Source organism: Salvelinus namaycush, chromosome 5 (genome assembly GCF_016432855.1).
Source record: "Salvelinus namaycush isolate Seneca chromosome 5, SaNama_1.0, whole genome shotgun sequence".
NCBI lineage: Eukaryota > Metazoa > Chordata > Actinopteri > Salmoniformes > Salmonidae > Salvelinus > Salvelinus namaycush.
This window is the reverse complement of record NC_052311.1, coordinates 6962145-6987114: the sequence shown is the minus strand read 5'-3', so window position 1 is coordinate 6987114 and position 24970 is coordinate 6962145. Positions and strand designations below refer to the sequence as shown.

At 47.7% G+C, this 24970-nt stretch overlaps 3 protein-coding genes across 3 annotated transcripts in view; 1 reads left to right on the top strand and 2 right to left on the bottom strand.

The window, feature by feature from the left end:
• LOC120047900 (BTB/POZ domain-containing protein KCTD16-like) overlaps positions 1-24970 on the bottom strand; it is a 908275-nt gene that overhangs the window by 522617 nt on the left and 360688 nt on the right. The gene's annotated exons all lie outside the window — the stretch shown is intronic.
• Positions 1429-16712, bottom strand: LOC120047819 (centrin-1-like). Its single transcript, XM_038993359.1, has 6 exons — positions 16707-16712; positions 14208-14230; positions 5586-5700; positions 4998-5126; positions 2201-2338; positions 1429-1518 (listed from the first exon to the last, which is right to left on the bottom strand). The coding sequence occupies exons 1-6, from the start codon at positions 16710-16712 to the stop codon at positions 1429-1431; spliced, it is 501 nt and encodes a 166-aa protein (XP_038849287.1).
• Positions 7058-13784, top strand: LOC120047904 (sterol-4-alpha-carboxylate 3-dehydrogenase, decarboxylating-like). Its single transcript, XM_038993495.1, has 8 exons — positions 7058-7153; positions 7345-7403; positions 7557-7718; positions 7897-8043; positions 8245-8373; positions 9118-9260; positions 9588-9690; positions 12615-13784. Exons 2-8 carry the CDS (start codon positions 7383-7385, stop codon positions 12945-12947), a joined length of 1038 nt encoding a protein of 345 aa, XP_038849423.1. The 5' UTR covers positions 7058-7153; positions 7345-7382; the 3' UTR covers positions 12948-13784.

Below are 24970 nucleotides of genomic sequence, written 5' to 3'. Positions count from 1 at the left end.
TGCCAAGGGGTAGAGGAGGGGGGTGTTGGAGGGGGTGACTAGGGGTAGAGGAGGGGGGTGTTGGAGGGGAGGGGGTGACTAGGGGTAGAGGGGGGGGGGGTGTTGGAGGGGGTGACTAGGGGTAGAGGGGGAGGGTGTTGGAGGGGTGACTAGGGGTAGAGGAGGGGGGTGTTGGAGGGGAGGGGGTGACTAGGGGTAGAGGGGGGGTGTTGGAGGGGAGGGGGTGACTAGGGGTAGAGGGGGGGCGGTGTTGGAGGGGAGGGGGTGACTAGGAGTAGGGGGGGTGTTGGAGGGGAGGGGGTGACTAGGGGTAAAGGAGGGGGGTGTTGAAGGGTAGGGGGTGACTAGGGGTAGAGGAGGGGGTGACTAGGGGTAAAGGAGGGGGTGTTGGAGGGGAGGGGGTGACTAGGGGTAGAGGAGGGGGTGACTAGGGGTAGAGGAGGGGGTGACTAGGGGTAGAGGAGGGGGGTGTTGGAGGGGAGGGAATGTCTAGGGGTAGAGGAGGGGGGTGTTAGAGGGGAGGGAATGTCTAGGGGTAGAGGAGGGGGGTGTTAAAGGGGAGGGAATGTCTAGGGGTAGAGGAGGGAGGTGTTGGAGGGGAGGGGGTGTCTAGGGGTAGAGGAGGGGGGTGTTGGAGGGGAGGGAATGTCTAGGGGTAGAGGAGGGGGGTGTTGGAGGGGAGGGAATGTCTAGGGGTAGAGGAGGGGGGTGTTGGAGGGGAGGGAATGTATTGGGGTAGAGGGGGGTGTTGGAGGGCATGTCTAGGGGTAGAGGAGGGGGGTGTTGGAGGCGAGGGAATGTCTACGGGTAGAGGAGGGGGGTGTTGGAGGGGAGGGAATGTCTAGGGGTAGACCCTAGTCGTCCTAAAGAGCTTCCTGCCCTTGTCCCATTAACCTTCACGATGACACATATGAAATATGAAACAGGGTATTGATAGATGAAAGCACTGTTTTGAGACTCCACCAGCATTCTAACTAAGAGAAAGATATTCTTTATAGCTCTTCTCTAACTGATGAAAGGTCGTGACAGCAAGGAGATATGGAAGGAGACGAGGAAAGGAAGTTGTATAATTAAACTAGGACAGGCCTGGATAACTGAGTAATGACTTGACTAGTACATAACATGTCAAACCAAACCATAGTCTCCTCTGCCCCTGTATGTCCCCAACACCACCCTCTACCCCACAACACCCTGGTCTAGTCTCAGTACAGGCTGGTCCACATCACCCTCTACCCCACAACACCCTGGTCTAGTCTCAGTACAGGCTGGTCCACATCACCCTCTACCCCACAACACCCTGGTCTAGTCTCAGTACAGGCTGGTCTTCTAACCACATCACCCTCTACCCCACAACACCCTGGTCTAGTCTCAGTACAGGCTGGTCTTCTAACCACATCACCCTCTACCCCACAACACCCTGGTCCAGTCTCAGTACAGGCTGGTCTTCTTCATGATGCGGAGGAACTCTCCCTGGTTCACCTCTCCGTCTCCATCCCTGTCTGCCTCCTCAATCATCTCCTGGAAGAGTTGAGGTAGGAAGGGATGAGGGGGAGAGGGATGGAAAGGGAGGAGAGGAAACGGGACGGAAAGGGAGGAGAGGAAGCAGGGGACGGAAAGGGAGGAGAGGAAGCAGGGGACGGAAAGGGAGGAGAGGAAACGTGACGGAAAGGGAGGAGAGGAAGCAAGGGACAGAAAGGGAGGAGAGGAAGCAGGGGACGGAAAGGGAGGAGAGGAAGCAGGGGACGGAAAGGGAGGAGAGGAAGCAGGGGACGGAAAGGGAGGAGAGGAAGCAGGGGACGGAAAGGGAGGAGAGGAAGCAGGGGACGGAAAGGGAGGAGAGGAAGCAGGGGACAGAAAGGGAGGAGAGGAAAGGGGACAGAAAGGGAGGAGAGGAAACAGGGGACAGGGGAAGGGATGGAAAGGGAGGAGAGGAAACAGGGGATGAAAGGGAGGAGAGGAAACAGGAGATGAAAGGGAGGAGAGGAAGTAGGGGACAGCAGATTCACAGTAAACAATTACACAGTAGCCTTAGCAGTAGACCAGTATATTTCACTTATTTTTTTTTAAAGCAATCTTGTATCCTAACCTAAATCATCCTGTATGTTCACGCTGTGTGTACAGTACTCTACAGGTTTGGGGAAAAGGTGCTGTCCAAGTGTGTGTGTGTGTGTATACAGTGCTGTCCAGGTGTATACCTCACCTGCAGTTCCTCGTCAGTCAGGCTCTCTCCCAGTTCCTTAGCGACCCTCTTCAGGTTCCTGAAGGAGATCTTCCCCGTCTCATCATCATCAAACAGACGGAATGCTTTCAGGATCTCCTCCTTAGAATCCTTCTCAGCCTGGGTTGGTAGACAGTTACAACACAATGTAATACAACACAATAATGCATGGTGATACAATATCAATAAAATACCCTGTAATACAACACTCACATACACACACACACATACATACATACACACACACACACATACATACAGTGCATTCGGAAAGCAATCAGACCTCTTGACTTTTTCCACATTTTGTTAAGTTACAGCCTTATTCTAAAATGGATTAAATAGTTTTTCCCCCCTCTCATCAAAAACAGGTTTCTAGCACTATTTTCAGGTCTCTCCAGAGATGTTCGACTGGGTTCAAGTCCGGGATCTGGCTGGGCCACTCAAGGACATTCAGAGACGTGTCCCGAAGCCACTCCTGCGTTGTCTTGACTGTGTGCTTAGTGTCGTTGTCCTGCTGGAAGGTGAACCTTTGCCCCAGTCTGAGGTCCTGAGCAGGTTTTCATCAAGGATCTCTCTGTACTTTGCTCTGTTCATCTTTCCCTCGATCCTGACTAGTTTCCCAGTCCCTACCACTGAAAAACATCTCCACAGCATGATGCTGCCACCACCATGCTTCACCGTAGGGATGGTGCCAGGTTTCTTCCAGACGTGACGCTTGGCATTCAGGCCAAAGAGTTCAATCTTGGTTTCTTCAAACCAGAGAATCTTGTTTCTCATGGTCTGAGAGTCTTTAGGTGCCTTTTGGCAAACTCCAAGCGGGCAGTCACATGCCTTTTACTGAGGATTGGCTTCCATCTGGCCAGTACCATAGTACCATTGTTGGAGTGCTGCAGAGATGGTTGTCCTTCTGGAAGGTTTTCCCATCGCCACAGAGGAGAACTCTGTCAAAGTGACCATCAGGTTCTTGGTCACCTCCCTGACCAAGGCCCTTCTCCCCCAATTCCTCAGTTGGGCCAGGCGGCCAGCTCTAGGAAGAGTCTTGGGGGTTCCAAACATCTTCCATTTAAGAATGATGGAGGCCACTGTGTTCTTTGGGACTGTCAATGCTGCAGAAATTGTTTGGTCCCCTTCCACAGAACTGTGCCTCGACACAATCCTGTCCCGGAGCTCTATGGACAATTCCTTCTACCTCATGTTTTTTTCTCTGACATGCACTGTCAACAGTGGGACCTTATATAGACAGGTGTGTGCCTTTCCAAATAATGTCTAATCAATTGAATTTACCACAGGTGAACTCCAATCAAGTTGTGGAAACATCTCAAGGATGATCAATGGAAACAGGATGCACCCGAGCTCAATTTCAAGTCTCATAGCAAAGGATCTGAATAATTATGTAAATAAGGTATTTCTGTTTTTTATTTTTTATTCTAAAAACCTGTTTTCGCTTTGTCATTATGGGGTATTGTGATGTCATTATGGGGTATTGTGATGTCATTATGGGGTATTGTGTGTAGATTGATGAGGGGAAAAAATCGATTTAATCAATTTTAGTATAAGGCTATAACGTAACAAAATGTGGAAAAAGTCAAGGGGTCTGAATACTTTCCAAATGCATTGTAGTTGGGAACTAAAATGTACAACTCCTGTCACATTTTTTTGTTGGTAAATTGCAATGGTACAAGCACTAATAAAAAGCATGAGCTGACGCACACCCAGAGAAAATTATTTAGTGTCGAGGTGTTGACTAACGGTGAATAAACTGTAAGCTATAAAAAGTTACACTCTGTGTATAAACTCCCAGAAATGTATTGGGTAAACCACCAACGATTTGCAATTTCTGTGCCTTCTTCAGGGTGATGTCATAAATACTTGAACCAGGTTATGTAGACAAACTGTGCAATTAGTTCAACCAATGACAATAGTAAGGGGTGTGTCATAATTATTAGGTTGATTAGAATGAATTCAGAGAAACTGTTAAAAGACAATAGTTTACGGTATGTTGAATATATTAGGCTATTGTTATCATATGGAAACATAAATAGATATTGTACATAATATTAGCATCAACATACATTATTGTTTAATTTAATTTCACATATATATTTGTTTCCAATTAAATATAATTTTTGTTACATGTAATCTTTTGGTTTAACCCTAATGCACAGTAAGCATCATCAACAGGGGACATATTGGGTGTACGCTGATAAGCTGGGGAAATAATATATTCATTTATAAGACTTGTTCACAAAAAAACAAGAATTGTTCATGAGCAGTGGTGGAAAAAGTACCCAATTTTCATACTTGAGTAAAAGTAAAGATACCTTAAAAGTATATAAAAAATTGGGTACTTTTTCAAAAAAAAAATTTTTTTAATTGAAAACATATATGTGAAATTAAATTAAACAATAATGTACGTTGATGCTAATATTATGTACAATATCTATTTATGTTGCCATATGATAACAATAGCCTAATATATTCAACATGCTGTACACTATTGTCTGTTAAACTTTTTCACTCAATTTATTCCAATCACCCTAATAATTATGACGACACACCCCTCAATATTGTCATTGGTTGAACTAATTGCACAGTTTGTCTACATAACCTGGTTCAAGTATTTATGACATCACCCTGAAGAAGGCACAGTGATGCCGAAACGGTGGTTTACCCGTAGAGTGTACGACTCTCTTTATTTTTTATAGCTTACAATGTTACAAACACTAAATGATTTATGACAAAAATATATATTATTTATTCACAATGTTGTTTTTCTTACCATCTTCTGAGTCATGACGGTGAGGAAGTCAGAGAAGGAGATCTTTCCTGTTTCGTCCTTATCCACCTCTGTTATCATCCTCTTAATCTCCTCTTTCTTCGGCTCGAACCCCAGCGCCCTCATAGCAACCTAGAGAGAGACAGAAGAACAAACACCATTGTAAATACAACCCATATTCATGTTTATTTATTTCCCTTTGGTACTTTAACTATTTGCACATCATTACAACACTGTATTTAGACATAATATGACATTTGAAATGTCTTTATTCTTTTGGAACTTCTGTGAGTATAATGTTTACTGTTCACTTTGTATTGTTAATTTAACTTTTGTTCATTATCTACTTCACTTACTTTGGCAATGTTAACATATGTTTCCCATGCCAATAAAGCCCTTGAATTGAATTGAATTGAGAGAGATAGATCAAAACAGATGAGTTGGTTGAAACCAGGTGTGTTAGTGTTGAGTTGGAACAAAAGCACCCTGTAGCTCCCCAGGAAGATCTTTGTTGACCGACACTGTACTATGGGTACATCATGTTACACAAATATTGTCCCTGTGCATAACCCCTAACCTCTGACCCCTGACCTTTAGCTCCTTGACATCGATGTATCCGGAGGCGTCGGTGTCAAACAGTTCAAAGGCCTCTCTGATCTCCTGTTTCAGCTCCTCAGTGAGCTCTGTCTTGGGGTTGGACTTCTTCCTGGGGGGAGGGACCGGACCCAGGGACGGCCTCTTTACACTGGTTGCCTAGCGATGGCAACAAGGAAACACATTAAGGCTTGATGGGCGTATCTCAATGGTCTTAAGTAGATTCCTTGTCTAATCTCCTTCAGTCCAGCTAGGTTCAATTATTGAGATGTAGCCAGGAGATAAAGAGAAAGGGGAAGCCTTAGAAGGGTGTGATTTCAATTGATATGTATAGACAAGTCATCTTGTATCTGCAAAAGGCCATTTCAATGTAAAGTCAGATAGCCTAGGGGAAACATGCCATAAATAGGGCGATAATTTAAGTAATAATACATAAATATAACATGACTGTCACTATAGCTGATTATTTACAGATAGCTGACAACAGAAGGCTAGCGTAGACATGGGGAAATATGCATCACTACTTTTTTCATTCTGATTATTCACATCCCATTATTAACCCTTTCAGATAATATGCTCGTGCTTCCATTGATTGAGTAACAAGCAAGCCTAGTATTCCTATCGCACAGCCAGTTAGGGTTAATACAGGTTGTGGTAGCCTCAGCGTAGCGAGGCCTTTTGTCATTTGTAGCAGAAGCACAAGGAGCGTCAAAACAGAACGGCAAAACCGTTAATTGCGCTCCAGCATTAGCCTACTCACCATTTCAGATGATCACTCGCGAAGACAGACACAAGAGAACCGTAGATTTACTGAAGAGTGCTCTGTATATGTTTACGTCCCTCCTCTCTCTCCTCCTATCATCTAGGCAGGGATGAGATCATAGACAGAAAACCGGACCGTTTATTACAGGGGCTGCAATAACAGATATGCAGTTATTATATCTCAATGTTATAATAGGCTTAATATAATTTTGGGATGATAAATTAAGTTAATAAAATGAAGATTTCCAGTCAATGAGCGCAGTATTCTGTCTGCGCTATGATCATTTTGATCTGTGCCCGTGAATGCGCACTCGATTTATCTCCTTCTGCACTCCGGGTCTACAAAATGCCACATTCAGAATGGAAACATTTCGTATGAACGTGCCGAGCAAGCTAAATCGAGTGCATCTAGTCGGGCGAGAAGATTATTGGTTGTTGATGACATGTGGTATAAAACTCTATATGACAATTGGCTGGATTAATGGTTGGAGCTCCGATCCAGAATCTATTCTCCGTGCGCCAATTTATGTGTGGGAAATATAACAACGGATACAGGATCAGGTTTAGGGGCGTTTACACTTCTATAGCTACCCACTGTGGGTGTGGTCTCACTGTGGATATGTCCCGGTTGGTCAGAGCAGTGGCGTTCTTTGACGTAGGCTCCACTGCATTGGCTGTTCGAGCCTGTCCCTTTACACCCAAACTCCCGTCTACCCAACGAGAGCGCCTCTCGGGCTCAGCTGATACAGGGTTTATTAATTGTGCGCGGGTCGATTTATACTGTTGCTAAACAGATTGAACAGGTGAGAGGATAAACATTTTCACTTATTTGATAGCATATTAAAGTGTCTTTATATTGTAAACTTGTCTTGAAATAAGCCTAAAGGTGTTTGCTTGTAGTCTTCATCATGATTCAATTGTCCGTGTGACATGATCTTGTCAAACTGTTTTCGAACGAGGGAACTTTAACCAAATACTCAAATTTCTCTGTCAGTTTGTTTCCCAACACCGACGACGCTCCTGCAGTTTGCCATGGCCACGCGCATACGACCGGTGAGTGCGCGGTAGTTTGAAGAACATATCAAGTTCTGAGCTATATGCCACACGTTCAGGCTATTTATTGGTTCTTCTCATATGTCTCATGTGTGTCCGTTTCATTGTATCATAGTCTGTCTTTACTGAATGTTGTCGCTCTATCTGCTACAGAGCAGTAAGAGGTGTGCAGTGATAGGAGGCTCAGGGTTCCTGGGTAGACACCTGGTAGAGAAGCTGTTGGATAAAGGCTACACTGTGTCGGTGTTTGACATAAGACAAAGCTATGAACTACCAGGAGTCACCTTCCACCAGGGAGACCTCTGTGACAAACAGGTGAGTCTGTGTGTCTGTCTGTCTGTCTGTCTGTCTGTGAAGGGTCTGTGCACTGAGCTGGTTGGGGCCAGCTATATGACCTTGTTATGGCCTTTGTGCCTCATGTGTACATGTTAGGCCTGTGTTTGTCTGTGTGTGTCTGCATCTGGGCATCATTGTGTGTGTGGCCCTATCCCAGGCTCTCCTAACAGCCCTCCAAGGGGTCTCCCTGGTGTTCCACTGTGCCTCTCCAGCCCCAGCCAGTGATGACAAGGCTCTGTTCCAGAGAGTCAACATCCAGGGGACACAGACTGTCCTACAGGTCTGCACTGAGGTTGGAGTACAGGTAGGGGGCAGTATATGGTTACTGTTGAACAGATAGGCCTGTCATACAATATGTTACAAAGACAAACTAAATTCAATGAAATAAATGCTCTGTTAAAATACTTGTACATTCTCCATAATTTAATGTAATTATGGATCTAGTGGATAGATAGTCCGCTATACTGCCTAAAAGTTGAGGTGTTTTTCTGCCTGTCTGCTATAGAAAGTGGTACTGACCAGCAGTGCCAGTGTGGTGTTTGAAGGAACAGACATCAAGGATGGGAGAGAAGACCTTCCCTACGCCAAGAAGCCCATCGACTACTACACAGAGACCAAGATAGAACAGGAGAAGGTGAGGACACTACTACACACAGAGACCAAGATAGAACAGGAGAAGGTGAGGACACTACTACACACAGAGACCAAGATAGAACAGGAGAAGGTGAGGACACTACTACACACAGAGACCAAGATAGAACAGGAGAAGGGGAGGACACTACTACACACAGAGACCAAGATAGAACAGGAGAAGGTGAGGACACTACTACACACAGACACCCAGATAGAACAGGAGAAGGTGAGGACACTACTACACACAGAGACCAAGATAGAACAGGAGAAGGGGAGGACACTACTACACACAGAGACCAAGATAGAACAGGAGAAGGGGAGGACACTACTACACACAGAGACCCAGATAGAACAGGAGAAGGGGAGGACACTACTACACACAGACACCCAGATAGAACAGGAGAAGGGGAGGACACTACTACACACAGACACCCAGATAGAACAGGAGAAGGGGAGGACACTACTACACACAGACACCCAGATAGAACAGGAGAAGGGGAGGACACTACTACACACAGACACCCAGATAGAACAGGAGAAGGGAGAGAAGCTTGTTTATTTTGTAGAATAGCCTTATCATAATTATGTTAATGGTACCAGAGCATTGCTATGGGGGAGAACTTGTCTGCACATTTAGACATTGATGCTGCCCTATCCAGACCTGTAGCATGCTCCACATCAGCTCCACGTGAAATAAGTCATGTTCTCCTCTAAATCTCCATCTGGTCTCTCTGTGGTGTCTCAGCTGGTTCTGAAGGCCTGTGACAAGGAGAAGGGTCTCCTGACGGTGGCCATTCGACCTCACGGTATCTTCGGTCCCCGGGACCCCCAGCTGGTGCCCATCCTGGTCGACACGGCACGCAGGGGCAAGATGAAGTTCATCATCGGGTCAGTCATACACAGGACTGGAATGGAACATGGACTCTTCACTAGACATAGTGGGATTGACCAAAGTTAATGTTTTATGGATATTTTTTATTTTACTAGGAAAGTCAGTTAAGAACAAATTATTATTTACAATGATGGAACAGGGGGTTAACTTCCTTGTTCAGGGGCAGAACGACAGATTTTTACCTTGTCAGCTCGGGGATTCGATCTAGCAACCTTTCGGTTACTGTCCCAACGCTCAACCACTAGGCTACCTGCAGCCCCATATGGCGCTGTCCTTGTTGATGTTGTCTCTCTCTCTGCCAACTATGTCTTCTGTCTCTGTAGTGATGGTTCTAACCTGGTGGATTTCACCTTTGTGGACAATGTGGTTCATGGACTCATCCTGGCAGCTGAGAGTCTGAGGCCAGAGTCTCCTATTTGTGGCAAGGTAGGAACCATCTATATGTTCTAGCTCATACAGTAGACCTGCCTGCACTGTACAACTGTGTGATGACCAATGGGGACAACTGTAGTGTGTTTGAAGAAAGAGATGCCTTTCGCACTCGCAAAATATTTGTTGGGTTCTAACTGTTCTCTCTAAACTGGGCGTGCAGCTCTCAATCGGACTGCTGCACAGAAGAAACATCCGCCCTTGAAGAGAAGCACGAGATTGTACTTCACTCACCTTTCTTGAGTTTTCCCCTTTAGTTAACATGGTCAATGTTTCTCTTTACTGTGGGAATTGTTATCTAATCAACACAATATTAGCCGCTTTCAATGCAACATACTATGCAAGACTAACTGTGCAAGACATTTCCTTGTAGGCAGAGCGCATTGGAGTAGGATTCTATTGCATTGACAGGCACGTGTCAGCAATCTCCAATCAACACTGCAGTAGGCCTATATGCAAATAGCCATTGCCATATGGATCTGTGCCCTTCACTTTGAACTGGACTGTGTTTACAGGATGAGCAGTGATGAGTAGATGCGCTTGTTTTGAGATCAAAGCGAGAGTTGCATGTAAGCCACGTGTGCATTTGTTAATATCCTTTGCTAGTAAGTGAGTTATTAGCCCAGTTCTAGTTAATTTCTAGTCAGCGATGGGGGAGTGGTTGCATCCTACAAGAGCACAAAACGTGCATTTCTAGCCATGCTCGGTGGTGACATTTTGTTTTTGAGGGAACATTGGTTGTAACAAACGTTGTTCCCATGTTCAGAGCTCGGGGACTAATAAGGTTCTATCTGCTAAAAGATGATTCTGAGATAATTGGAGTTCCAACCCTCATTGGAATTTTGATTTTGTATTATTTTGAACTTAACACGAATTGGGGTATTTAGAGTAATATGTATGTGTGTGTGTGTGTGTCGAGAACATTAAACAGAACAAGGCTGTCAATTACTACATTTCACCAAAAATGCAGATTGAACCTTTTTGTAGTCCCAAGCTCCCGATATAGAGCCTGGAAATACTGTGCAACAAAGTGGTACTTGAAAGGGGCGTGGGTTAAAATGGAGGCGGGAGAGAGCCTGCTACAGCTCAATTAGATGGGACTTAAAAAAGACAAATCGTCAGTTCAAATGAATGTTCCATCACAGCGGCCATATTGTTTTGGGGTTAGTGTTATTTTTGGGAAGCCCAATTGATTCGAAGTTTGGGCATATAAAGTTTATATGTGAAAACTAGTTTTTCTTTAACCTTTTTATTTAGCTAGGCAAGTCGGTTAAGAACAAATTCTTATTTACAATGACGGCCTACACCGGCCAAACCCGGACGACGCTGGGCCAATTGTCCGCCGCCCTATGGGACTCCCAATCACGGCCGGTTGTGATAGTCTGGATTCGAACCAGGGTGTCTGTAGTGACACCTCTAGCACTGAGATGCAGAGCCTTAGACTGCTGCACCAGGGGGTCTGTAGTGACACCTCTAGCACTGAGATGCAGAGCCTTAGACTGCTGCACCAGGGGGTCTGTAGTGACACCTCTAGCACTGAGATGCAGAGCCTTAGACTGCTGCACCAGGGGGTCTGTAGTGACACCTCTAGCACTGAGATGCAGAGCCTTAGACTGCTGCACCAGGGGGTCTGTAGTGACACCTCTAGCACTGAGATGCAGAGACTTAGACTGCTGCACCAGGGGGTCTGTAGTGACACCTCTAGCACTGAGATGCAGAGCCTTAGACTGCTGCACCAGGGGGTCTGTAGTGACACCTCTAGCACTGAGATGCAGAGCCTTAGACTGCTGCACCAGGGGGTCTGTAGTGACACCTCTAGCACTGAGATGCAGAGCCTTAGACTGCTGCACCAGGGGGTCTGTAGTGACACCTCTAGCACTGAGATGCAGAGACTTAGACTGCTGCACCAGGGGGTCTGTAGTGACACCTCTAGCACTGAGATGCAGAGCCTTAGACTGCTGCACCAGGGGGTCTGTAGTGACACCTCTAGCACTGAGATGCAGAGCCTTAGACTGCTGCACCAGGGGGTCTGTAGTGACACCTCTAGCACTGAGATGCAGAGCCTTAGACTGCTGCACCAGGGGGTCTGTAGTGACACCTCTAGCACTGAGATGCAGAGCCTTAGACTGCTGCACCAGGGGGTCTGTAGTGACACCTCTAGCACTGAGATGCAGAGCCTTAGACTGCTGCACCACTCGGGAGATGCATACTTTCCAATTTCCCCAACTCACTTCCTTGTTTAGCCTACATTAAATCACTTGCGCTGCTTGGACTCTGATATTCACAAATGTAGAGTGGAGGTTCTAAGGGTTATGCTATATCAGGGATGGGCAAGTTTTTGGGGGAACTCAGTCGGGGTCTCAACTTACTGTTGTGAGTTAGAAAGTGCAATTTGGAAATTTGGTTCTACTGCTGTTCTTATGTCAGCTAACTTTTTTTATTTTTTATTTTTTACTTTGCTAAGTTAGTTTAGCGACCAGCTATCTAAACTTTTCATCATGTTTGAATTACCGGCCGGGTTAGGCCCCCATTTGATTTTTTTAGTCAGTCTGACTCAGATATCATATAGTATGCAGGCCCACGAGCAACGGCAGGCCCACGAGCAACGGCAGGCCCCTCATGATGAGTTCTGATTTGTTGTGGCCCAACACCTATCAAAGTTGCCCATTCCTGTGCTAGATGTTGATGGACTGAGAGATCAGCCAATAAACCGTTGGATTTTCTTCCCGCTCCTGTCATAGGCTCCATTCAAGTCCCTTTCTGAGGCGCTGTGAAACCAGACGGGTCCAAAAACGAAAAGAGCCAACTGGTGGACAATATTGGGTTCTAACCAATGAAATGTCTTTCTCTAACTCTGTCAACATTTAACATTTTTCTCAATCCATATTGCCTGGTCTTTCTCATCTCATCCCTTCCTCCAGGCGTACCACATCACTAATGACGAGCCTGTCCGGTTCTGGGACTTCATGTCAGATATTCTAGTAGGTCTGGGCTACGCTGCTCCACGCTACCACCTTCCCTACACGCTAGTCTACGGGCTGGCTCTGCTGCTGTGGCTGCTGTCTCTGTTACTTCGCCCCCTAGTGGCCTTCAAACCCACCTTCACCCCCATGAGGGTGGCCCTGGCAGGTACACATCACTTCTACAGCTGCTCCAGAGCCAAGCAGGACATGGGGTACAAACCTGTGGTCGGTCTGAAGGATGGGATCAGACGCACGGTGGAGAGCTATCCTCATCTACGACATGGAGCCTGATGGCTATACCTGCAATATGGTAGCCTGGAAACCAAACTGATATGCTCCGTGTAACAATGGTGAAATGGATCGTATCAGTTTGGATTCCAGGCTAGTGGTATGGAACCTCACTTCTGAGTCCTAACTTGAGATCTATGCACATTAATCACTGCTGTCAATGGGAGAAAAACATTTTAAGATGGGTGTTGTGTACAGTTATCAAGTTAAGATTCAACCGGAAGGGACGGACTGTTTCATACTCTCACCAGTGTCTTGTTCTTTAGGTAAACAACTTTTCTTTTCGAACTCTGATATTTGTGAGCCCATAATAATAACTGGGGGTATAAGCCTTTGAAATGAGTGCTCTCTCTCATGTCTGTAGACCTATATGGGGATCTGTGAACTCACACCTTTCCTGGGATAGTCAGTACTCCATTTTTGCCTGTCTTCAGTACCTCTCTTCACCAATAGAGAGCAGCACACATCTTCTCAATGTGGATACACAATCTAACATGGTGTTTCCAGCACTTCCTCTTCCCATTATTCATGAGCACTCATTTTGATGTATGAGTGATGATGCGTTTACTGTGACTGTTTTCCCTCTACAGCCATCTTGTTTCTAGTCTCTTATACAAATCACAAGCCATCATGCAGTTTGTTCATTTAAATCACAAGCCATCATGCAGTTTGTTCATTTAATTCGCAAGCAGTCATGCAGTTCATTTAAAATAAAATATGTTATGCCTTACATTCCCTTAATCTAAACATTGTACAGTTTATTAATTAAAACGCTAACATAGAATGTGTTTGTATAGGAGTCAACATATAATAAAGTTTGTTCACCCTCATTAGAAAATAGTTGGCAGTCTGTTTGCATCTATCCACCATAACTCAGGCACCCACCACCCTTTGTTTTTCCAAAGCCGATATCACAGGATTAATGTTAATTTGATGTACATTTTAAGACAGACAAACTGTATTTCAATGCATGTCACAATACAATAGTTCACAGAGAAAGGGATGGGCCACTTCTCTCTGTCATCCTCCCCTTTTCTACATTCCAGCTGTCTTACTGTCTCAATGGCATGACTTCCTCTCATAAACACATGTATCACTTATTAAAGCTGATCAGTGTGGTTTAGGTGTGAGGGCGGGCGGGGGAGTGGGAGAGCGGGTGGTTCAGTTGTGATATCAGTTAAAGGGCGGGGGAGAGGGAGGGCAGGGTTTTAGGTTGAAATGCCTGACATTCCTTCTAGTATAATGAGCCATGGTGAGACTCACTGCTGCGAGGCTGAGCTGTTCAACTGGTTTAGCCCTCAGAGTGTAGGAGAGAGAGAGGGGGATGAGGGGGGATGAGGAAAGGGCAAGCAGGTACAATAGACTTCAGTTTACACTGACTATGAGCTGAAGTGAAACATTGGCACTAAATCCAAATAGTTTCCTCATCCTTAAACTCTCTACTACAGTGAACCTGTATGACTGAGTAAAGAGACAATGTGTAAATTAACATCCCTCCCAAGTCTCCACCCTATACCATTTGAATAAGGCTGGGTGAATGTATGCATGGGATGTCTGGGATTGTTTCTGTAGCTAAATAAGGGTAGGGTTGTGTACTGTAAACACTATCTGGTGTGGACATTCATTTCGAGAGTTAACCTATTATGTTGCTATTGACAACCGTGTTCATTTATTATGTTGCTATTGACAACTGTGCTTTGGAGTAGATGTTGGAGGACGCAGGTGTTCTGAGAAAGTGTCCACACACACACTCATCTGTGAGCTAACACCCTGTTCTGCCTACATCTACACCTCATGGTCCCATGGTTTAACTATTCATAGGTCAGCCGACTGGCAGTTACCCAGGTCTGTCTTACAACAGACTGCTATTAACTTAAACACACCGTATCGAGATGAGGCATGTTTTAATGGGGCTACATCATAATTGTCTCTAGTTTGGAAGAGAAATAGAGAGGCTTATTGAACTCGTAACATTACAAAGCAAATAGCAGTCCTGGTGTTTGGACAACACCTAGGCTTTAAAGTGTGACCCAATTGTTAGAGAATATCTACAGTCACTGTTCTCAGATTTGTTAATGTCTCTGTCTCTTTCTGATGTCTCCCTGTCCAGTAAACATGAGAGAAACAGTTTTATAGGAGCCAATGTCTGTGTCTCTGTGTCTATGTGTCTGTGTGTGTGTCTGTGTGTGTGTCTGTGTGTGTGTTTGGGTCATGCTCTGCCCTCCTACTGGCTATGCCAAGTATGTTCCTGCTCACCTGGCTCTCAGGTATGTGATAAAATAGAGGGAAATTAGCAGTAAACAAAACTCTCTTCTTCCCGATCTCACCCCTACACAAACACACACCCTGGGTGGTGGCGTAGCCTCTAGGACTGTCTGAGCTAGTCTGTGTCCACGCCCGTATCTGTTCAAACACCTGTCGGCTTGTCACACAGCTAGTCACACTCCCTCTCTCTCTCCGTTCACACACAGACCTAGCAATCTTTACCTCTACTTTTGTCTCTCACCTGCTCTCACTCTACCTGTGTGGGATTCTCTACGGTTTGGGAGACCGTCTGTGGATACAGTATCTAGTGAAAGTAGGTACTTTTTTTTACTCCTGTTGCTCATGGTATTTTGTGCCATGTTTGTCAGGGCTTAGAATGTGGATCCTCTCTTTTTCAATCAGTATAGATCAGGAATACAATCAATCATATCCTTTGCTAACTGTTTAATGTTATGCTAAATCCTCAGACCCTGACAGACACCTACGAAGGTTGTCAGGCAGTCTGTTTGTCCTCTCAGAACCATTATTCTCTGTGCCTTGTTTGCCACGATTGCCTGTCTGTCATATGAGTTGACTTTCCATCCTACTGCTCCCTTACCGTACCATATAATTTAATGTGTGTGTGTGCTGGTGGTGTGTATCTTGTAAAATGTGTCGTGTGTAGACTGGTGTGTATCATGTATGATTGATACAGTATCTAGGCCTTCAGTCTATGTGATCTGTCATCACTGGCAGAAGATATTCAGAAAGAGACATTCCACTGCCTCAGGACGTGAACTTACCACTGGGGAGGTCATTTGCATAGTGAAATTGACAGCACTCCATTTTATTTGGCACGAGGTCAACTTTGCCTGTCGTTTGATAAGGAAACATCTTAACAGTGTTTTATTACAAGTTCCACTTGCTTTCAGTTTCCTGAGGAGAAATGTGAGTGAGCCGTTTGTGTTTGATTAGGGATAAGAGAAAGACACCTGTGTTTGATTAGGGATAAGAGAAAGACACCTGTGTTTGATTAGGGATAAGAGAAAGACACCTGTGTTTGATTAGGGATAAGAGAAAGACACCTGTGTTTGATTAGGGATAAGAGAAAGACACCTGTGTTTGATTAGGGATAAGAGAAAGACACCTGTGTTTGATTAGGGATAAGAGAAAGACACCTGTGTTTGATTAGGGATAAGAGAAAGACACCTGTGTTTGATTAGGGATAAGAGAAAGACACCTGTGAATTGTGTAATATATTTGTCTTTCATTTCTATCAAACCACTTGAATATTTAAATATAATATTTGTGAGAAAAAGCAAGCAGACCAGGTTTTAATTAACATCTCAGACCCTACTTCTAAAACCATGCGTTGAGGAATTATGTTTGCTCCAGTTTGTGTGTGTGTGTGTGCGTGCGTTTGTGTGTGCATGCTTGTGTATGTGTGTGTGTCCATCTCTCTTTGGCTGACAGAGTGTATGTTTGGTCGTTTGGCAGAAAGTGGTAGGACAGGCTCACCTGCATATTTAAAGGATGACTGTGGAATGTCTATCACATGTTCCTGTTCCTTACAGGAGGAGAGGGAAACTGCCAACCCTGCTTTTGACAGAGACTTAACAGTTCTAGAACAAACTAGAGGGGTACCCCGAATGGGCCTCACATCTGTGACCCTCTAACCTGCAACCCTGAGTGTGTCAGTCCAACACCTATACCATTACTGTACACCAAGAGGTCCAATCTTATCAAATGTACACAAGGACCAAGTGGGACAGAGACTAGGGCTTGTTTCTGGACCCATCCTTTCTTACTAACCTGTGTCTGTATTGCTGTCTGTGGTACTCAGGGAGCCAGTGGAGGAATCATAGGAACCAGATTGGGAGCCAGCGGAGGAATCATAGGAACCAGATTGGGAGCCAGTGGAGGAATCATAGGAACCAGATTGGGAGCCAGCGGAGGAATCATAGGAACCAGATTGGGAGCCAGCGGAGGAATCATAGGAACCAGATTGGGAGCCAGCGGAGGAATCATAGGAACCAGATTACAAAGGACCCGATTATGTCAAAAGGTGAGTTGACAGGTTTACTGACTGAGCTGATTTCAGTAGGATGAGTGTGTGATAGTGTGTTTCCTACCATTGTAAGGTGTGGTAGTAGGTCCATACCAAGGGGATGAGGTGATGGATACCATGTTTATTGCACCATAGTTCCATCCATTCCTGTGGTGGGATCAGTGTGAAGTATGTATCATTACGCTGTTTTCTCTTATTCAGATGGTGCGTGCATGTGTGTGTGATTGTTTCATTATGTGCATTTGTGCACGTGTGTGTGTGTGTGTTTCTGTCTAGTGTATGTGTGTGTGTGTGTGTGTTTCTGTCTAACGTGTGTACTGTGTGTGTTTCAGAGGGGGAAAGAGCATCAGTGTTGAAGACCACTAAGGTTCGGACCAAGCTGAAGGGAGATGGCAGCTGGATGCAGAGACTCAGTGAACCCCAGTCTGAAACAGAGGAGGAGAAACCATGGTAACACAGACAGACAGACAGACAGACAGACAGACAGACAGACAGACAGACAGACACTAAGTCATTAGAATGAAGTTAGTCACATTAGTCTGGTTTACCAGCCAGATCTCTCTACGTGGTATCAGTTAACACTGGGGATGAGGTTCCACTCATATGGACCGTATTCAATGTCTCTCCCTACTCTCACGCCCTCCCCCTCTCTCTCTCTCTCTCCCTCCCCCTCTCTCCTACCCCCCCGCTCTCTCCCTCTCTCTCTCTCCCTCTCTCTCTCCCTCTCCCTCTCTGAACAGGATGGCAGAAGTTGTGAATCAACTGAATGGAGCGCCTATAGACACCAGCCCAGTAGCCTCTCCCACATCCAAGACCCCTCCCTCCCCCACCAGACCTGCAGAAGACGGGTACACACTGACCCCCACCTCAACACTACCCACTGACATCCACCTCAACACTACACACCCACCTCAACACTACACACTGACACCCACCTCAACACTACACACTAACACCCACCTCAACACTACACACTGACACCCACCTCAACACTACACACTGACACCCACCTCAACATTACACACTGACCCCCACCTCAACACTACACACTGACACCCACCTCAACACTACACACTGACCCCCACCTCAACACTACACACTGACCCCCACCTCAACACTACACACTGACCCCCATCTCAACACTACACACTGACACCCACCTCAACACTACACACTGACCCCCACCTCAACACTACACACTGACCCCTACCTCAACACTACACACTGACACCTCAAACCACTACACACTGACACCCACCTCAATACTACACACTGACCTCAACACTACACACTGACCCCCACCTCAACACTACACACTGACCCCAACCTCAACACTACACACTGACACCCACCTCAACACTACACACTGACCTCAACACTACACACTGACACCCACCTCAACACTACACACTGACACCTACCTCAACACTACACACTGACACCCACCTCAACACTACACACTGACACCCACCTAAACACTACACACTGACCCCCACCTCAACACTACACCCCCACCTCAACACTACACACTGACACCCACCTCAACACTACACACTGACCCCCACCTCAACACTACACACTGACACCCACCTCAACACTACACACTGACCCCCACCTCAACACTACACACTGACCCCCACCTCAACACTACACACTGACACCCACCTCAACACTACACACTGACCCCCACCTCAACACTACACACTGACCCCCACCTCAACACTACGCACTGACCCCCACCTCAACACTACACACTGACACCCACCTCAACACTACACACTGACACCCACCTCAACACTACACACTGACCCCCACCTCAACACTACACACTGACCCCCACCTCAACACTACACACTGACCCCCACCTCAACACTACACACTGACCCCCACCTCAACACTACACACTGACCCCCACCTCAACACTACACACTGACCCCCACCTCAACACTACACACTGACCCCCACCTCAACACTACACACTGACCCCCACCTCAACACTACACACTGACCCCCACCTCAACACTACACACTGACCCCCACCTCAACACTACACACTGACACCCACCTCAACACTACACACTGACACCCACCTCAACACTACACACCCACCTCAACACTACATACTGACACCCACCTCAACACTACACACTGACCCCCACCTCAACACTACACACTGACCCCCACCTCAACACTACACACTGACACCCACCTCAACACTACACACTGACCCCCACCTCAACACTACACACTGACACCTCAAAACACTACACACTGACACCCACCTCAACACTACACACTGACCTCAACACTACACACTGACACCCACCTCAACACTACACACTGACCCCCACCTCAACACTACACACTGACCCCCCACCTCAACACTACACACTGACCCCCACCTCAACACTACACACTGACACCCACCTCAACACTACACACTGACACCCACCTCAACACTACACACTGACCCCCACCTCAACACTACACACTGACACCCACCTCAACACTACACACTGACACCCACCTCAACACTACACACTGACACCTCAAAACACTACACACTGACCCCCACCTCAACACTACACACTGACACCTCAAAACACTACACACTGACCCCCACCTCAATACTACACACTGACACCTCAAAACACTACACACTGACCCCCACCTCAACACTACACACTGACCCCCACCTCAACACTACACACTGACACCCACCTCAACACTACACACTGACACCCACCTCAACACTACACACTGACACCCACCTCAACACTACACACTGACACCCACCTCAACACTACACACTGACCCCCACCTCAACACTACACACTGACACCTCAAAACACTACACACTGACCCCCACCTCAAAACACTACACACTGACCCCCACCTCAACACTACACACTGACCCCCACCTCAACACTACACACTGACCCCCACCTCAACACTACACACTGACACCCACCTCAACACTACACACCCACCTCAACACTACACCCCCACCTCAACACTACACACTGACCCCCACCTCAACACTACACCCCCACCTCAACACTACACACTGACCCCCACCTCAACACTACACACTGACCCCCACCTCAACACTACACACTGACCCCCACCTCAACACTACACACTGACCCCCACCTCAACACTACACACTGACCCCCACCTCAACACTACACACTGACACCCACCTCAACACTACACCCCCACCTCAACACTACACACTGACCCCCACCTCAACACTACACACTGACCCCCACCTCAACACTACACCCCCACCTCAACACTACACACTGACCCCCACCTCAACACTACACACCCACCTCAACACTACACCCCCACCTCAACACTACACACTGACCCCCACCTCAACACTACACCCCCACCTCAACACTACACACTGACCCCCACCTCAACACTACACACTGACCCCCACCTCAACACTACACACTGACCCCCACCTCAACACTACACACTGACCCCCACCTCAACACTACACACTGACCCCCACCTCAACACTACACACTGACACCTCAAAACACTACACACTGACCCCCACCTCAACACTACACACTGACACCTCAAAACACTACACACTGACCCCCACCTCAATACTACACACTGACACCTCAAAACACTACACACTGACCCCCACCTCAACACTACACACTGACCCCCACCTCAACACTACACACTGACCCCCACCTCAACACTACACACTGACACCCACCTCAACACTACACACTGACACCCACCTCAACACTAAACACTGACCCCCACCTCAACACTACACACTGACACCTCAAAACACTACACACTGACCCCCACCTCAACACTACACACTGACCCCCACCTCAACACTACACACTGACACCCACCTCAACACTACACACCCACCTCAACACTACACCCCCACCTCAACACTACACACTGACCCCCACCTCAACACTACACCCCCACCTCAACACTACACACTGACCCCCACCTCAACACTACACACTGACCCCCACCTCAACACTACACACTGACCCCCACCTCAACACTACACACTGACCCCCACCTCAACACTACACACTGACACCCACCTCAACACTACACCCCCACCTCAACACTACACACTGACCCCCACCTCAACACTACACACTGACCCCCACCTCAACACTACACCCCCACCTCAACACTACACACTGACCCCCACCTCAACACTACACACTGACCCCCACCTCAACACTACACACTGACCCCCACCTCAACACTACACACTGACCCCCACCTCAACACTACACACTGACCCCCACCTCAACACTACACACTGACCCCCACCTCAACACTACACACTGACCCCCACCTCAACACTACACACTGACACCCATCTCAACACTACACACTGACCCCCACCTCAACACTACACACTGACACCCACCTAAACACTACACACTGACACCCACCTCAACACTGACACCCACCTCAACACTACACACTGACACCCACCTCAACACTACACACTGACACCCACCTCAACACTACACACTGACACCCACCTCAACACTACACACTGACACCCACCTCAACACTACACACTGACACCCACCTCAACACTACACACTGACCTCAACACTACACACTGACCTCAACACTACACACTGACCCCCACCTCAACACTACACACTGACCCCCACCTCAACACTACACACTGACCCCCACCTCAACACTACACCCCCACCGCAACACTACACCCCCACCTCAACACTACACCCCCACCTCAACACTACACACTGACCCCCACCTCAACACTACACACTGACACCCACCTCAACACTACACACTGACACCCACCTCAACACTACACACTGACCCCCACCTCAACACTACACACTGACCCCCACCTCAACACTACACACTGACCCCCACCTCAACACTACACACTGACCCCCACCTCAACACTACACACTGACCCCCACCTCAACACTACACACTGACCCCCACCTCAACACTACACACTGACACCTCAAACCACTACACACTGACACCCACCTCAATACTACACACTGACCTCAACACTACACACTGACCCCCACCTCAACACTACACACTGACACCCACCTCAACACTACACACTGACCCCAACCTCAACACTACACACTGACACCCACCTCAACACTACACACTGACCTCAACACTACACACTGACACCCACCTCAACACTACACACTGACACCCACCTCAACACTACACACTGACACCCACCTCAACACTACACACTGACACCCACCTCAACACTACACACTGACACCCACCTAAACACTACACACTGACCCCCACCTCAACACTACACCCCCACCTCAACACTACACACTGACACCCACCTCAACACTACACACTGACCCCCACCTCAACACTACACACTGACCCCCACCTCAACACTACACACTGACCCCCACCTCAACACTACACACTGACCCCCACCTCAACACTACGCACTGACCCCCACCTCAACACTACGCACTGACCCCCACCTCAACACTACACACTGACACCCACCTCAACACTACACACTGACACCCACCTCAACACTACACACTGACCCCCACCTCAACACTACACACTGACCCCCACCTCAACACTACACACTGACACCTCAAAACACTACACACTGACCCCCACCTCAACACTACACACTGACACCTCAAAACACTACACACTGACCCCCACCTCAATACTACACACTGACACCTCAAAACACTACACACTGACCCCCACCTCAACACTACACACTGACCCCCACCTCAACACTACACACTGACCCCCACCTCAACACTACACACTGACACCCACCTCAACACTACACACTGACCCCCACCTCAACACTACACACTGACACCTCAAAACACTACACACTGACCCCCACCTCAAAACACTACACACTGACCCCCACCTCAACACTACACACTGACCCCCACCTCAACACTACACACTGACCCCCACCTCAACACTACACACTGACCCCCACCTCAACACTACACACTGACACCCACCTCAACACTACACACCCACCTCAACACTACACCCCCACCTCAACACTACACACTGACCCCCACCTCAACACTACACCCCCACCTCAACACTACACACTGACCCCCACCTCAACACTACACACTGACCCCCACCTCAACACTACACACTGACCCCCACCTCAACACTACACACTGACACCCACCTCAACACTACACCCCCACCTCAACACTACACACTGACCCCCACCTCAACACTACACCCCCACCTCAACACTACACCCCCACCTCAACACTACACACTGACCCCCACCTCAACACTACACACTGACCCCCACCTCAACACTACACACTGACCCCCACCTCAACACTACACACTGACCCCCACCTCAACACTACACACTGACCCCCACCTCAACACTACACACTGACCCCCACCTCAACACTACACACTGACACCCACCTCAACACTACACACTGACACCCACCTAAACACTACACACTGACACCCACCTCAACACTGACACCCACCTCAACACTACACACTGACACCCACCTCAACACTACACACTGACACCCACCTCAACACTACACACTGACACCCACCTCAACACTACACACTGACACCCACCTCAACACTACACACTGACACCCACCTCAACACTACACACTGACCCCCACCTCAACACTACACACTGACCTCAACACTACACACTGACCTCAACACTACACACTGATCCCCACCTCAACACTACACACTGACCCCCACCTCAACACTACACACTGACCCCCACCGCAACACTACACCCCCACCTCAACACTACACCCCCACCTCAACACTACACCCCCACCTCAACACTACACCCCCACCTCAACACTACACACTGACCCCCACCTCAACACTACACACTGACCCCCACCTCAACACTACACACTGACACCCACCTCAACACTACACACTGACCCCCACCTCAACACTACACACTGACCCCCACCTCAACACTACACACTGACCCCCACCTCAACACTACACACTGACACCCACCTCAACACTACACACTGACCCCCACCTCAACACTACACACTGACCCCCACCTCAACACTACACACTGACCCCCACCTCAACACTACACACTGACCCCCACCTCAACACTACACACTGACCCCCACCTCAACACTACACACTGACCCCCACCTCAACACTACACACTGACCCCCACCTCAACACTACACACTGACACCCACCTCAACACTACACCCCCACCTCAACACTACACACTGACCCCCACCTCAACACTACACACTGACCCCCACCTCAACACTACACCCCCACCTCAACACTACACCCCCACCTCAACACTACACACTGACCCCCACCTCAACACTACACACTGACCCCCACCTCAACACTACACACTGACCCCCACCTCAACACTACACACTGACCCCCACCTCAACACTACACACTGACCCCCACCTCAACACTACACACTGACCCCCACCTCAACACTACACACTGACACCCACCTCAACACTACACACTGACACCCACCTCAACACTACACACTGACACCCACCTCAACACTACACACTGACACCCACCTCAACACTACACACTGACACCCACCTCAACACTACACACTGACACCCACCTCAACACTACACACTGACCCCCACCTCAACACTACACA